Source organism: Argiope bruennichi, chromosome 4 (assembly GCF_947563725.1).
Source record: "Argiope bruennichi chromosome 4, qqArgBrue1.1, whole genome shotgun sequence".
NCBI classification, from domain to species: domain Eukaryota; kingdom Metazoa; phylum Arthropoda; class Arachnida; order Araneae; family Araneidae; genus Argiope; species Argiope bruennichi.
Genome location: NC_079154.1, coordinates 106588133 through 106606418, shown reverse-complemented (window position 1 = coordinate 106606418; position 18286 = coordinate 106588133). Strand labels below are relative to the sequence as shown.

The 18286-nt window shown below is 26.3% G+C and overlaps 1 protein-coding gene across 1 annotated transcript in view; it reads right to left on the bottom strand.

Annotated features, from left to right (window-relative positions):
- The window catches only part of LOC129965743 (NPC intracellular cholesterol transporter 1-like), a 32125-nt gene extending 14532 nt beyond the window's left edge, over positions 1–17593 (bottom strand). Inside the window, exons 1-12 of the mRNA XM_056079891.1 lie at positions 17400–17593; positions 13566–13740; positions 11103–11352; positions 10459–10707; positions 8989–9224; positions 8777–8887; positions 5605–5905; positions 5092–5224; positions 3063–3265; positions 2803–2979; positions 2590–2650; positions 7–135 (exon numbers count right to left, since the gene is read on the bottom strand). Of these exons, the coding sequence (XP_055935866.1) occupies positions 7–135; positions 2590–2650; positions 2803–2979; positions 3063–3265; positions 5092–5224; positions 5605–5905; positions 8777–8887; positions 8989–9224; positions 10459–10707; positions 11103–11352; positions 13566–13740; positions 17400–17459 (2085 nt within the window). The 5' untranslated portion in view covers positions 17460–17593. The remainder of the gene's footprint in view (positions 1–6; positions 136–2589; positions 2651–2802; positions 2980–3062; positions 3266–5091; positions 5225–5604; positions 5906–8776; positions 8888–8988; positions 9225–10458; positions 10708–11102; positions 11353–13565; positions 13741–17399) is intronic.
- Between the last annotated feature and the right edge of the window lie 693 nt (positions 17594–18286).

The following is an 18286-nucleotide window of genomic DNA, read 5'->3' as shown; positions in this document are numbered from 1 at the left end:
ATATACCAACAAAGTCTTGCACTGATGATATTCTCCAAGAGAAACTGTGATGTAACCAAACATGAGGATGTAACTGATAGCCACTGTTAGAAGATCAGAATGACTGCCTCTTTCAATTTCATCTTGAATAGATCTCTAAATAAACACAAAAGATTTGTTGGTATTCAATTTTTTTAATCAAAACTACCTTAGTGTTTTAATTTTTTTAAAAAAACGAATAAATCTTAAAAACAAAAAGCAATATTTAGTACTGCAAAAGAAATTATTTTGTTCCGCCTAAAATAAAACTCTTGGCTGAAATTTTTTTTTTCTTTAGTTAAGCATTTTTATCATGCAAAGCATTAATGCATTGTATAAAATAAAGATACAATGATTAAATAAATTTAAAATCTTTAGTAAACCATCTGTTACATAATAATGCATATTTTCAATATTGTCAAATTTATCTAGGATAACTAAAACTAAATGCTATGTGGTGTTGCAAGAAAAGAAAGGAATTGATTCTTTCTGAATGTCAAATATTAAAATTCAGAAGTTAACACTACCGATGATTGGAAAAATCCAATGATACTACTGAACACATGAAACAAAATTAAACGAGTTCAAAAATAGCATTGATTCCTAATTGTAGTTAGCTTTCTTTCACTGAAATTATGTATTAATTTTTTTAAATAAAAATAACTGGATTTAAAATTCTTAAATTTATTTTAAAACGACTACTGTTAAATAAATATTATATAAATAATTGTTACATAAATAATTGTCTCAAAGATGCATCAATCTGTACTGAGAGTTCCTCTCAAGCTGATTTGTCAAAAATTATAAAATTATTGATTGTACTAAAATAAAGATTTTCAAATTTTAATAACTCGTTTAGATTTGGTAGCAGAAGATTGAAATGTCTTTGATTTAAATATAAGTGTCAATATTTTACTAGATATAGTTCAAAGCACAAATAAACAGTATAAAATTCAATTTTCATAATTTTTCAAATATACATTTATTGACTGAAACAAAATGAATTATTAATATCATTTGCATTTATTTAAATCCTTTTGAAAGTAAAATTGAAAACTCAATTATACAACAAATCATAGGAAAATTATGACACATCACACAGAAAGAATACACCTTTGAAAAAAATACATAAATTTAATAAAAAATTTCTAGTACACATAAGACTTCAGCACAGATAGAATTTATACATTCATAATTTTTAAAAAAAAAATATGTTTGGTTTAAATAAAAAACATTGCATTAGTGGAAATTTAATCACTTCCATTTCAAATTTAGGTTCAAATAAAGACAGATGACAAAAAAAGTAGGGAAATGCACAATACAATGAACAGAATGGTGTAAGACTTTTAAAATAGTACGATATATACGATTAACAAAATTTGAAGCTTAAAAATATTTTTAAGCCTAAAATATCAGGCTCCATAAAATATTTAATTGAAAAATTTAATGACTGGAAAATTAGCTCTTTTACTAAAGGTGGCTAATCAGTAATGAAGAATGAGTGTCTGCTGGTTGGCACCCCACTGGCCAGACTATTAAATGATCTAGATCTATGATCTAGAACTATTAAATTTGGCACAAATACACTTTAGAAGATGGGAATGTACAACAGCCAGTGATTTTCATTTTTTTTTTTTTGAAATTTTAAAATTGAAACAAGATTTTAACATATTTAATAATTAATAACATAATAACAATAACAATAAAACCTTTAATAGCAATTTAATTATAAAGCAATTTTTTTGTTTCAATTTTGAAGATTACTTAAATATATTTTTCACATAATTTCCAATAATAAATTTCATTACTGTAAATAAATTAAAACCCTTTTCAATGTTTCATCAATTATTTAATAGCACATTCTATTAATGAAAGCCATGGAAGAAAAGTTTTGTTTAATATTTGCACAATTTATATATGGAACAAGAAAGACCTGTACCATGGAAAACATGCAATTAGAATATTGATTAGTTGGACAGTTATGCCTTTAATATCACTACAATGCCCTAGAAATGGTTTCTATTATTAATTTTCATGTGAACAAGGAGTAATAGTGTAATGGTATTAAATGACTTTAAGGTATATCTTTAATATCAATATTACCTTAATACATGTATTATGTGTTAACCCTTTCGAGACTGATTTTATAAAATTCTCATTGTTTAAATATCCCGTGTGTCTTTAAAGGGTTAAAATGCTTTGTTGCGGGAATCATGAAAATCTAAGTTATGCAAAACAGATTTCATTGATAACCATCAGGATTGCTGGGAATATATGTTGGGTTTAATTTTAAAGGTAACTAGTATAAAATAATGAATTGAAAATCATACAGACTTAAGTATGGGTTATAGTATAATTTTTGTTAAAGAAACATAGTTTAGAAGCAGGAGATACTTTAAATTAGGGTTTAAAAGCAAAGGAGTTTAAAAGCTTTAAAAGTGAATTCAACTACACTTTAAGTCATAATAAAAAAATATATCTACAATAAAATCTTTTTTTTTTTTTTTTAAATTTTACATTCAACAACAATTTTAATTTAAATAGGTGAAGGAAATAAATAATAATACTCACTTCTGCTTTGTATGCAATATTCAGTAATGGATGTGAATAATTCTTAATGAATGACAGGAATCTAAAGAAATAAAAATTTAGATGATAAAAATTCAAGATAAGTATAAAAAAAAAGATATTTTATTAAAACTACATAAACATTTCAGTTCAAGAATTAAATTTATGAGCATGTAGATAAATGTGTTAAAAATAATAATAAAGAAAAACACTTACTGATATTCCCAAATCCTGGCTTTCAATGTCATGTCATAATCATTATAATTTGTGACTGGAATTGTAATAACTAATGCTTGAGCAGAATCATAAGTCTCATTAAATCCTCCGAGAACAACAGCAGCAGAATCAATAGGTCCACCAAATGGAGCAAAACATTTTGAATCTTTTGGAGCACTGTATGAAATAAAAACCAGCCTTAAATATCAAAATTAAAACATGGAATATTTGTGTTAAAGATAAAGGGGAAAAAAATTTACTTAGAACATCTTTTGAAATGTGTTAAATAATCAATCTTCCTTTGGAAAAAATCAGCATTGTTTTGAAAGAATCCAAAGATACTTTGTATTGAACAGGCTGAGTTGAGTGGTTTTAAAGGTGATAAACAAATGTCTTGTAAATGCACTGTTTCATTATTGAATGTGGCAGTCAAATTTTCAATCTGTAATTGCAAGTTTAGAGCCTGGAACAAAATAAAATCATTTAGTATTTTTTTTCTTCTTTAAAATAAAAGTGTATTTTAAAATTACATTTCAATTGATTATAATAAATTTGAAAGAGGAAAATACAATCTAATATCTGTCAACATAGTAAACAATATTATGCCTCACTTACACACATATAAGAAAAGAAGTTAACATTTCAAAAGATCATTTGCATTGAGATTGTTACAATTAAAACAAGAAAACTTTAGATTTATGTCATATCCAAGAGAAAAAGGACTGGAAAACAAGTTTTTGTTTTGTTTTGTCCCATAGAAAATTTAAAAGCACGTTTAAAATAATATGATTAATAATTTTTTTTTTTTTACTTTCTGGAACAAATCTTTAGTCTTACCTTGGCAGAAAATTTATTTGCAATAATTATAATTATTTTTAAAATAATTTATAATGAATGTAGGATATTTGAGAAAACACAAAACATTTATCTACTCCCACAATACTTGTACTGATATATATTTCTAACCACAGAAAAAAATTTACTTACAAATTTTACAATGCATTTTTTATGTGCATTTTTAATTTTGGATTATTAAAGTCTATAGAATTCACAATCACTCTCACTTAAAAAATTTTTTTGTCTCCAAGTCAGAACCAAGATTACTTCCATTTGCTTTAGATATTGTTTCAATATTTCATATAAAACAGAAGGGGGGAGGAAGAACCTCTCTCCTAAACAATGATTGTCTGAAAGCCATAATTCAAATTTAACTCTAAAGCTTGCAACTTTTGCCAATGAACTTTATAATGTATTTTAATCTAAAATTTATTTATTCTTCCATATCTTGGAAAACATGTTAGATCATCATTTACTCCCAAAGATTTAACTTAGAATTGAAAATTTTAAATAAGTCACAAATGCTTATATTGATGCAATCTTTTCCAGGTTTCACATTTGCATTGTAAAAGCACTTTACTAAAAAAGCAAGAAGGATAAATCTTGAATATGTGCTATTTTTTTTTATTTTGGTGCATAGATTTATGGCTTGTAGAAAATGCTATTTTTATTCTTAACAGTTACCAAAAGAGAAAAAATTGAAAACTTATCGTTTTTAAACCCCATTATAATAAGCAACCCAGAATATTTGACCTCCAATTCATTAAAAAAAGATGAAAATTGTCTTTAAGTTTGTAAATATATATCTCCCAATTTTTTCAGAAACATTAACTTATTTTTCATATTTATATTTATCTTTATTCCTCATACTTGCTGATAAATAAAGAACAAAATCCTTGAAATTTGCATTTATAAACTTTTTTTTTTTTCACTGTAAAGCTATAAAACTATTGTTTCTTCAGATAACAAAATGTGCCATCTGCTGATGATAAAGTGAATTTTACAAAAATAAACTGCATTATTACAGAAGTTCACAAAAATAATTTTAAAAAAATTCTTACAGTAGTTGCTATATATCAGGTTAATTCTAATAATTGATACAAAATATGTAATTAAATTATAGACTTTTTTAAACATAATAGATTAAGTGTCAAAAATGCTTTGAAATAAAATAAATTTTCTACATAATTAATTAGAAATATTTCTAAGAGTTTAAAAATTTTAAATAGCAATATTAAATATTAACATATATAAAAATTTTATCTTTAAAATTAATTTTAAATCATAATGTCATCTTCTCACAACTTTTAGTTTTATCTGATATTTATTTGATTTTTATTTTAAGGATATAAAACAGAGTATTTAAAAATATTCTTAAATTATAAAATCAGATTAAAAATATAATATATTTACAAAGGATATCAACGTAAGGATGAAAAATTTATAACTTACAGCCAACAAAAAATCCTGTTGAAAAACAGGGCCCCATGAAATATTTTTTAATTCATGATTCAGAATGACAGGATGATAAAATGATTCCTTATTATTTGGTGTGATGATAATATGTTCTATCCTATAAAAAGGCCTAGAAAAGATATAAAAATTGAATGTAATAAATGAATATAATTTTATTAAACAAACATTATAACAAGACTATTATTGTATTAAAAGTAATGAGTAAGTAACATATTTTAAAAAAAGATGGAATTACAGTTTGGAAACAAAATTTAGTTAATAAGTTTTAATTTGCCAGGTAAATATTTTCTTGTTAAGAGCATTAAAAATCAAACAAAATTATGACATAATGGAATGCCAAATATTTATAAAAAAAAATTAAAAGAAAAAAATATTATAAACAGATGTCAAAACGTATTTGTTATTTGTAAACAAATTTAAAAGATTAGAAAAATAAAACCACATTAAAAATTTGAAATATTAATTATTTTGAACTATAAAACCACTAACCCAAAATGTCTATTATAATCCTCCATATCTTTTCGAGCTTCACTGTCAGATGAAACCCAAAGATCAACTGGATTTGTGGTAACATCAAAATTTAAGAACAAACCAAAAGAAAAGACACTACATATAAAAAGAGAAACAACCATAATAGTTATTGGTTTTTGAGACACATAAAGACCCCAAGATCTGAACTGAGTCTCTAAGCATTTTTCAAACCAACTTCCAAGCTGCTGAAACTTGGATGGACTAGATTGTAACTTTTGGGATCTTCTTGGAGAATTAATTCTTGATACAGGAACTGAATCTGAAATTAAAAAGAAACAAGTCTATAAAAATTTATAAAATGGCAAATTATTAAATTTCATAGTCCCCCCATTTATTATGTAATGTTGCAATAATTCTATAATTCAACAAAAACAAAATCTCAATAAACAATAGATATAAATTAACAATTCAGTGAAATTCATTACAAGTTTCACGAATTGAATTTTCAGATTTTATAAAATAAAAATTGTATCTCACTGATAAAAATAAGGTGATTTGAATTATATAAAGAATCAGCTATTACTACTTTATTTTATTTACAATAATAATTCAACATTAAAAAACAACAGCTAATTTTACAACTAAATGCAGTTATTCCATTTAAAGCCATTTACTATCTCATGGATATAGTAAATGACATACCGGGTATGGCATAAATTTATGCAAACTTCAAAAAATCATAATAAAAAAAGTAATGCTCGAAAAAAATTGCAGTTTGTGGGAATATGTTCAGAGAAAATTTGGATTTTGTTATTTCCATTAAAAAAAGTGCATTTAGAAAATGACCGATAGATGGCGCTCACACGTCATACCGAGACTGTTTATGCAAATCAGTATAGCTATAAAACAGAAGGCTGGAAATGGATCTGTCATTCGACGCCAGTAGCATGCTATCGCTACCGGATCGAGATTTAGTGGTTAAACTGTTCTATAAGAACGGTGAATCCGCGACTAAAGCATTGCGACAGTCACGGACGTGAAAGGAATTAAGGCGAATAAAAACCCATTTCATAGAATGGGATATTCAATTTAGTTCGCTGTTTTGAGGAAATGGGAAGATTAGAGGATCGTCCACGAAGTAGCAGACCATCCGTCATCGCTGACCGAGTCCCTGTTGTCCAAAGGGTCACGAGAAATGTGGCAGCCGAGACTTCAACGGGGAGTTCCAGTGCCCGTAAAGCAGGTAAAATAACAGGAATTCCGGAAAGGTTGATCCGACGCATTCTGCACGAAATTTTGAAACTGCATCCGTACAAGATAGAGGCATTTCACCAGTTGTTGCCAGCAGAATGAGAGAAAAGACAAACCTTTGCAACATGGGTGCTCGCACAAATGGAACGTGACTCACAATGCTTACTGAACATCATGTGGACAGATGAAGCCCACTTTTCATTGCATGGTAAAGTCAATACACAAAACAGTCGTATCTGGGCAGCATCAAACCCTCGTGCGTACACGACCAAACACTACATTCTCCACATGTGACTGTTTGATGTTGTTTTACTGCGTTCTTCATTCTAGGACCTTTCCTTTTTGAAGAGCGTTGTCCTGTATCCGGTTAGAAAACCTGTTCCGTTACTACAGAACGCTATCTTAGGCTTTTGCGAGACCACGTTATGCCTGCTTTGCAGCAATGAGGTGTGTTATCTTCCGGTACCTTCATGCAGGATGGTGCCCCGCCCCACGTTGCTAGTTCCGTTAAGACGTTCCTCCTAGACACATTCACTGAGGACAGAGTGATAAGCAGAGGATGTAAGAATGAGTGGCCCTCACGATTGCCAGATCTTTCTCCAGCGGACTTTTGGTTGTGGGGATACTTGAAGTCTCGTGTCTACCGGGGCTCTCCTGCCACTTTGATGAAACTGAAAGATGCCATTCAATTGACCGTTAGTGGCATCGATGCCGACATGTTACACGCAGCTGTAATAAGCGTAGTTACGCGGCTCACTTAATACCTTGTGGTGGCGGTCATGTTGAGCATCTTTTACTTTAAAATAAAATGTACTATAACGTTACTGATTTGCATAAACCGTCTCAGTATGACAGTGTGAGCGCCATCTATCGGTCAATTTTAAATACATTTTTTAATGGAAATAACGAAATCCAAAGGCTCTCTGAACATATTCCCGCAAACCGCAATTTTTTTCGAGCATTACTATTTTTATTATGATTTTTTGAAGTTTGCACGAATTTATGCTGCACCCGGTATATAATTTTGATAATTCTTAAATCCTTTCAATATTTTTTTTTGTTTTTATTTATCATAAACATGTTTTTTAGAAAGAAAGATTATTTTCCAGAGATTTTGTAAATAACTTTGCAAATAAAACTTGGTTTCCCTTCAAAATAAAAATAACAACTAAAGACCTTAGGATGAAAACTGATATATCAAAATTAATTAATATTATAATATTCAATACCATATACCAGAACTTTTAATAAATTGTAAAGGTTAAAAAAAAAAAAAAAAAAAAGAGAGAGAGATTATTACAAGTAAAAACATAGAATAACTAAAAGAGGCATTTTACAATATTTTTACATATAAATTTTAAAAAAAATTACTTTTTACAATCTGCAATAGATTAAAAGCAAGAATTAGAAAAGATTTCAGAGATCAAGTTTTCGTAAAAATAAGATATTTAAAATAAAATGTAATTAAAAAAATCTTTTAAATAATTTTATGACGATTGGGGGGGGATGATCTTAAATAAATGCAAGGGATTTAAAAAACATTTTTTTTTTTTTTTTGCACAGGAAGTTACATCAACAAAATTGGTGGAGAAATAGTTACAAAGTCACGAAATGCAAGTCTCTTTTATATATGGGACAGAATAATAATTTAATATTTGATGAAAATTGATAAATGGTTTTAAAGCCAAGGGAATAAAAAGATAAGGCAATATTAAAATGTCTTATCAAAGCCATTTTTAGAAAGAAGAATCTTAAGAATATGGATAGATACTTATACAACACAAAAATGTAATAACAGATGTTCAAAATTTGACATTTATTTCCAAATATTTTGATAGGTATTAGCATATACCTTGCATAGAATAATAATTATTTCCCATTTTTCACATAAATAATGAATGCCAGAATAATTATTCTGAATAAAATTTTAAAAACTCACTTGTTTTCGATCGAAGAGGTTCCACTTCTTCTAGAGAACCAAGATTAACACTAGTCGGGGAAGATGTAGAATCTGGCATAGGGAACAATTGTTGATCAGAAGATGTAGAATCTATATGTTGAACAAAGCCATATTTATACCAAAATAAGTAAAATAGACATTCTTGTAAACAGTGATAAAAAACGCAGCCGTGATCATTAAAATCAACTTACGAGAATAGCCAGGATTCTTGTGGCAGCAAAATATCATTGTGATTGTAATAATGGATAAAACAAAAATCAAAGTCGCAACAACTGTTGGACCATCTCTTTTAAAAATGCGGAATGGTTCAGGTATAATAACTAATTCAGGAATAACTGGGGAATAACTTAACTCTTGAACTGAACAAGCTTCTTTACAGTCATAACAGTTACATGCACTCAAATCTGGCCGGGGAGCTTCTGAGCATCTAAAAGAATATTTAATATTTTAAATAAATTTATTAATTGCTTAAATGTTATACAGAAATAAACACTTTAAGGATTTTTTAGTATTTTCCCATTGAAAGTTACAAAATTTAAAGTAGAAACTTTATGATATAACAGTAAAATGTAACTAAACAAAATCATAAAAAAATTGGAAAAGCTTAAATAGAAATTATATTGTTTATCAAAAGTATTTGGTACAAAAAGATAATTAAAGAAGTTTTCTTCAAAAAATTTTTTTACATGAATTATGCTTTTAATAGATATGTGCTTATAATTTTACTACAGACAACTTAGACAAACAATTAAATGATTATCTTGACCATTTTGATTTTAACACTGGGCCTTTAAGGGTAACCTATTGATTTTATAATTAACTTAGTTATATTAATTTACAAAATGGATTATCCCAACAGCTTTAAGGGTTAATGGGAATATAGTTTTGAATGAATAAGAGCATAGTTTCAAACAGGAGGGAAAAAAAATCTTTTATTTGATAATAGTGTTATTAAGATTTTAAAAATAATATAAGAGTTATATTTCATTGATTAGATAAGTGAAAATGGCATTAAAGCTTATAATATTAAAGTAGCTAATCAAAGCTATATATATATATTGTTACAAAAATTTTTCTCTACAATAAATACCGCCGATAAATCGTAATGACGCAGCGCATTTAATCTCTAATAGTTCATTAGTTCAGCAGCTTTCTTGCTGTCTCATCCTCTAATTTCTCTTATTTGTCGGCGACTCCAACCACTCGCACACACCATTTTTGACGATCCACACAACTTCTCCCGATACACACGACACGACTTCTTCCCCGATACAGATTGCCTGTCTTTTATAGTTCCGGGAGGCGGGGCTAGAATGTTCAGACCAATCAGGGCGCAGCTGGCTGTACCTCGTGTCTTAGTGGATGGATCGTGAAAGTTCTCGAACTTTCTGGTATTATCCATTTAGTCGCCAAACTCGCCAAATTTATCGCCAAGCCGCCAAATGCTCGCCAAGTCTGTCGCCAAGCTCTAAGTTCATTGATCTCAGCACGTACAGGACCGATCGTACAACGGTCTTTCTTACGATGACTCTATTCGTGCCGGGTAGCAATATTATAGGTTTGTAACAATATATATATAAAAACCATATAATGATAGTTTGAACAAATTTGTCAGAAATTTAAGCTGAACAAATAAACACATAATTTTTTGTAGTACCCACTTGAAATGAGGCTCCTTCATAGGATAAAATGTGTGCCCATTGATGTCCACTTTATCTTCAACATGCAATATGTATTGACATTTAAAAGGTGAATGACCTCCTTCATATGGAGTTGATCCAAGAAATTCTAACCACCTCTCTGGACTACACTCCTTGCTGCCCCAATAACCACAAGCAAAATCCAAAAATAGGGTACCAGGAATAAAACCCTGTAATTCTTTACACGAGTCAAAAAGACTGTAAGCATATCTAAGTGGATGAAAGAAAAATTAATAATAAATAAATACAATAACATTAAAGTAAACTATAAGTACAAATATTATAAGCTATTAATATTCAAAAACTTTTAATATTTTTTAGAGGATAAGTAGTTTGGAGATAAAAATACATATGCACTACTACTACTGATAATAAAAGGTAATCATTACATTTTCATATAATAAGTATCAATTAATATATTTTTTATAAAAGGTAATTATCAATATCTTTATAAAGATTTTATTTGTTTTTAATGAAAATATGTTTTGTGTAATCTTTACCCCAGCGATTTTATATCAACACTGTCTATTACCTGTGGAATACTGCTTTATATGACTTAGCAGCAATATATAGATAGTGATAAATTAAATCTTAAATAAACTTACAATTCTGATAAATGATACTCTCCTTCTTCAACAATTTCGTCTTTAGATTCATTATCTTTTCCATTCCAGTATGATTTGGTAACAGTAAAAATTTCATTTTGATGAGGTGAGCATGACAAAAAACAAATTAATTGACGAAAATTATGATAACATGAAGGACATCGAGAAAAGCCTGAAACCTCTGCTACATCCATTTGCTCCTTAAAACCAATTAACTGTTTTGTACTGCAACAGACATGAGGATCATCATCTAAAGATATAAAAAAATGTATATAATTTAAATTTTCCAATTGAATAAAATAAATTAATATTAATTATAATATTTTACAAAACTTTTTTAAAACTAATATTTCTAATATACAACTTAATTTTTCTAATACCTGCAAATAAAAAAATAAATATTAAATTAGTGGTAAAATTTCCAGTACTTACAAATGAATTAGAATAAGTAAAACACTAAAAAAAAAATCCACATATTGAAAATAAATATTCAAATATTTGCAACGTGGTTCAGATAAATAAATTTAAAATTATGGAATTATACTTTGCTCAGTTAATAATAAAAACAACTCACAAAATGTTTGTGAACATTAGATTTAAAATTAACAAAATTTATAAGACTATATAAATTGTTTCAAAGCTCCTTCACTTTTTTTTTTTAAAATTTCTGATGCTATTTTCCCACTTTTTAAAAGTTTCACTGCTGTGCCCATGTCTTAAATTTGCAGCATATTATTGATATTATATAATAAAAATGTACCAATTTTCTATGAAACTTCAAATAACTTTCTTTGTTGCATGCTATACAACCATATCTAATGAAAGCTAAATGTTTTAAAGAAAGTGCAATTACAAAACCATAAAATCAGAATTTTTAATGCTTTACATTCCTCATCAATTAATCACATTTTTTTTTCCTATATTATTTTTATAAAGTAAGGTCTAACATTTATTTTAACATGATTTAACTTCTTTAGAACAGAAATTCAAATATGGCAAACATTTCACATAACTTTATCAAACAGATTATGTATCCTACATGCTTAACTTCTACATGTAAAGGTTGTAACATAGTAAATAGTCACATGTACCGAATTGAGTATTTTTAAATATTTATATTTTTTTAATAAAAATAAGAATTTATAAAAATCTTGAGAATTCTATGGACTTTTAATTTCATCAAAATAACATTTTACATTTAAAAAAAAGGATGCCATTTAACCAGATAGAGAATGCAAAATGAAGGAATCGAAATAATCATTCAGCTTAGTAAATTTTATGATTTATAATATTTCAAGATGATTTTTCTTATAATGCACAAAACAAGATTTATAAAATAAATATTTACTTAAAACCTTTAACAAAACAAAACCCGCCCCAAAAAATATTCAAACAAAAGGAAGGAGGGACTTTAAAAAAATTTTTAGAAGCATTATATTATTATAAAACTCTTTTTATGATGATTTTTTTTTGAGTTAGAAATTATATTAGAAATTACTTTGCATTGGTTGCCATTAAACCAGTTGATATGAATATTGTAAAAAGTTTTATTTCAAATTTGAAAAATTGCTTCAAATTTTTAAGAAGGGGAAAAAAATAAATGAACGGGAATACTATGTATTTGCACTTGGATTAGCAATTCATTTCACATAGCTTAAAATTTTTAAATTATCTAACCAATAAATATAAGGTTTGAAATACATTATGGTATTAACTATGGATGATTTTACAAACAAGAAATAATTCTAGAAATTACAAGTCGAAATTCCTTTAAAAATAAGTATAATAGGTCTACTGAGATAACTAATAAGCAAGTATTTTATTTTCAAATTAAAGCAGAATTTATTAAAACATAAAATAAGTTTAGCTTTAAAAAATTAACAAAATTACTTATTTTATATGTAAATTAGGCATTTTAAATCAAACAATTTCTATATATTTTGCCCGGTTATGTATTTTTCCTTTCTTTTCAATTAAAACACCAGTCATTTGAACATTTTTAAAATTAGAAACCAGCTCCCAAATCCAATTCAACCTTTTTTTTTCCCCCTTTACAAATTAATTATAACATGTTTTTTGCAAGAAAAGTTAGTCCAAGGGTAATTTTTAAGTGATGCTGCATTAATTTACACCTATCAGCTTTCTTAAATAAATGTTTTAAAATTTTCATGAAGTTGCAGATTGTAATTTTCTAAAACATGTAACAAAAAAAAAAATCAAAGACATAAATCTTAATTAGAAATACAGCATATTTCAAAAATTAGCAAACCAAATATTTCAGTTTTTGGAAATGTCTCTCTTATTAAATCTGTCTATTTTATGGCACGAAATTATTTGCTTGTCAGCAAAAATCTGACAGTGTGGCAATCAATGTTTCAATAAGATCTTTTGTTAATAAAAACAATTCAAGCTAATTAGTTCCCAATAAATATAATGTTCCAATTTAAAGAAACATTAACTTACTCGTGACAAATTCTGGACAAAGATTTTGAAGAAGCTGAACTGCTGTTATATTACCATCAATAGGAATATCTTTTTGCAATGGCTTTGGTGGTCCATTATAAACACAAGGAGCAGGCCCATAATGTCCTTTACATTGATCATACATCACACACTGTCCATCTTGTTTGGATGATGTCTGAAATCACAAAAACATTTTTTAAAGCTATTTTAAAAATCTAAATCCTAATTTTATTAACATTATGGTAAAGTAAGCAGTTACCAAATTAATGATTGGAATAAACAGGAAATTATATTTTCTTTATACAACACATAAAAATTTATTTAAGAGAAAGTCAAAATCAGTAAGAAAAATAACAACATTGCCAATCATGAAGCAAAAAGATATAAGAAATAGATATTTTAAATAGGAAGCAAATAATTTATAAAATAAAAAAATAAAAAGATACAAATTAAGTAACAAGATGGGAGACAGTATTAAATGGAATACAGTGAATTTAATTTTAACTAATGATAGCAACTTTAGCACAAATTAATATAAAACCTTGTTATCTTGTTTTTGCAGAGGTCCATGTGTTTTGGAAGAATCTGCATCATTAGTTACATTACTTTAGTTAAATTTCTATTTTTGCCTGTTTAAAGTAAAATTTTAATCAAATTCTCTTTATTTACATGCAATTTTAAATTTATAAAGAATAATATTTTAGCAATAAAGCTAATTCTGTTTAAGTTCTGTTGAATTAAAAAGGATTATTTAAATTCAGACTATGCAATGACAAAAAAAAAAAAAAAAAATTGCTACAAACTATGTCAGATTGGGTGCAATGTTATTTATACAATTTATTCAACCAATGCAATTAAAAAAAGAAATCTTCACATCGTAAATTTTATTACACCTAATACACTGCAATTATTAATTAAAACTTTTTTATTACAAATATAAATTACATAATTTTTTTCTCAATTTTATAAAAATTGAAATAGTCCTTTATATTTTTTGCTGGGAATTTATTATATTTCTTTATATTAACAATTTTGTCTAATTAGTATTTGCTTACATTTTGTTTTAAATATTTAAAATCAGAGAACAAAAGAAAGAAAGATAAGCTAAGTGACTAGAAAAAAAATGCAACAAATCAATATTTACATACAATACCACGATACTAATCGCCAACAAAAAAATGCTGGAAATAAATATTACTTCTTTTAAATTCAATCGTATATGTGCAAGAAATCAATTTAAGAGTTTTATTTGTCTGATATTGCAATATAATATGGCATCACTGATGGGGGAAACAAAATGAAGAATTTACCATACCTTGCCTTATAAACTTTTGATGCAATTTAGAAGTTACTTCCTTTAACCTATTAGCCATTTTGAATTCTGTACTATTTGATTAGAAGACAACTTTTGTTTTGGAAATATGCAATCAGTTTGATTCAATTGCTATTCATAAAAAAATTGAGAAACTCATGAATTCTGTGTAAATTTTACATTATATTAAAATGTATATGATTGACACAATTTCAATTTATAAATTTAAAAATAAAATAATTCTATACTCTTAGAATAGCCAAGTAGTTAAAGGCATATCTGTAATTTTCTAATTTATGTTCCAAAGAAGTGAATATTTAATATATAACTTAGAAGATATATGTGATCAGATTGAGAGGAATTAGGAATAGTTAAAATTACGATCTTATGGCTTTTCAATAAAATTTTTTTATAAGAATTAAATTATCAATATAAATAATTAACTAATTTTATATATATTTACAGCAAACTGAAAGAAAATCAAATCTTATTACAATAAATGTTTATTTTTTCAATAATATTTTTAAAAATTAAGCTAATCCTTTTTTTAAAACATAAAAATTAAATATGAAATTACTGATATTTTAAAGTTTCAATAAGTTTTATTCAAAATTCTATCTTTAAAAAATATTTTCTTACAGTTATTAATTTTAAAATACTCCAGGAGCGTAACATATTTAACCAATAATAATAATCAATTTCCAACTAATTTTATATATATTTACAGCAAACTGAAAGAAAATCAAATCTTATTACAATAAATGTTTATTTTTTCAATAATATTTTTAAAAATTAAGCTAAATCTTTTTTTAAAACATAAAAATTAAATATGAAATTACTGATATTTTAAAGTTTCAATAAGTTTTATTCAAAATTCTATCTTTAAAAAATATTTTCTTACAGTTATTAATTTTAAAATACTCCAGGAGCGTAACATATTTAACCAATAATAATAATCAATTTCCAATGAATTTTTAATTATGATAACTTTACTATAATGAATAGTAAATTAATTATTTATATTAATAACAAAAAATTCATATGGAATCTGAAGAAAAGCATGAAAAATTTCTTATATAATATAATGTTCAATTAGAAAAGGAAATGCATATATCCGATCTCCAATAAAAAAAAAATGTATGGCAGAAAGGAGGTGAACTAAATAAACAATTAGATTAACTACAGGATATATTTTAAGTAATTAGAAAAGATAATGTATTTTATTTATAAACTATAAATTATATACATATATATATACAGAGAAAGAGAGATTTTTTAAAAAAATTTTGGAAGTCATAAAAAGATATTTTCTTGAAAAGAGATTAATCAAATGAAATCAAAAACAAAGAGAGTAATTTAATCTAAAGTGTTAAAAGGATTTGATATGAAAAAAATCCTATTATGAAAATAGAATATCCTAAATTATCATAAATAAATTATTAACATTAAAAGAAACATTCACACATAATTATTTTGAATATTACACTGAGCACTGCATTTTAATACCACTTGCATTTTTTAATTTAATTACTTTTTAAATTAAAAATTTAATGAATAAAATACTTTTTTCATTCAAATTATGACAAAAGTAAGAAATTTCTATTCAAGAAGGATTTTACTTTTAAAAAATACAGTAAAATAAATAAATATAATTTATTAAGTTTAATTTACACATGTTCATTACACATGCATAAAAACTTGTGCAACTGCAGTTAAAAAATTAAGAAGGAAATCATACTGTAAATCAGAAATTTTAAATCCGCTTCAATTTATCTTGAAATTCTTATCTAGGAATAAGTTTAACATAGAATTGATTGAAAATTAATATTTAAGCTGTTACGTTACATTTTTAATATTCTAACATAAAAAAAAACAAACCTAGAATAAATAGATATTGAGAAAAAGCAATAAAAGCAAATTTCACAGAGCACCTAAAGATTTTTTTTTTATTTACCAGGAAAGTATATGAAAAAAAACAAATGGTGCAAAACCAATGAAAGAAAAAGAAACCGAATTGCATCTCATAACAACGATGAAAAATATTATTCATTACAACTGGAAATAAATCACTATTTCACTATAACAAGGCATTTGTGAAAATATCATATAATGTGCAAGCATCATTTGACTGCGATATTTGTTTTAAAAAGGGATTAATAAATAAGTTTGCTTTTATTTTCAATCTTAAAATAATTTCGAAGTTTTATTTAAAAGTTTATAGATTTAAAAAAAAAATTGTTGGAATGATTTAATAGTAAGCCAACTCGATTTAATTACATTTGGATCAAATTATTTTTTAATTTGTAAATTATATTCGAAATAAATTTAATTAAAAAGTAATTAAAAAACATATAATTATGAATTTACCGCCAAACCCGGGGTGTTGACCTCACCGTCATGGTACGGATTATATAAATAAAACAACCACAGCTGAGATAACTCAAAAGAAAAAAGTCACACACTTATTTTCAAAAAGTTATATTCGATAAAAAATATATAAAATTTAGCATTTTAATACTTACAGTGAGTAAAACTTGATGAAATGAAGATGTGAAAATGATCAAAAATACTATTGAACACATACTAATATATTTTTTTTTGATAATTTTTAAGCTACTTTAACATCCCGAAGTAAAGAAGTCCGCGGAGTAGAGTTCTTTCCCTCTGCTCAGTTTCATAACTTATGCTAAATCAAAGTAAACAACGACATCAACCACTCCTGGCCATTCACGTTAATGCGCATGTGCCCTTCATACTCAATCTCTTCACCTCATCTAAACAAGCGGCATATGACCTTTTATTTTTTTATTATTTTCATTGCTTATTCTTTTTGATGATTTTCTTTTTCTTGCTGAGAATCGAGGCAAAAAGTTGTAGCGCAATTATCTTATCGTACTTTCGACCAGGCTTAAGGCTATTTTCTGTATCTCTCTCTTTTTTATCTGATGTAATGAAAAGTGAAATCTGAATGAGGAAAATTACTAAAGTGAGTGTGACAATGACAATAAGTTTCAGGCATTCTCGACAGGAAATAGCAGTTTAAAGAATCATTCAAATGAAAAGGAAAGGAATTGAAGTTGCTTGGAGAAGTAGAGCTTTAGAAAGATGCTCGATAGTAAACTGATATCACATTAATCGGAATTCAAGATAAAAATTGTATCTCAATACCGAAACTTAAAAAGAAAGATATTTCAAGAGATAAATAAATAATCGAATGCCTTAAATAACTTTGTTTTATTTTTATTTGTATTCTTCTTAAAATATTTTATTTTTTTACTTGCTATTACTACTTAAGTTTAGTATTTTCTTTTTCTTCATTTCAAGCCAAAATAATCAAGTCATCCACATCCCAAATAATATAATGTTAGTTTATGTTGTAACAATAATTGCCAATACTTATGAATATCGC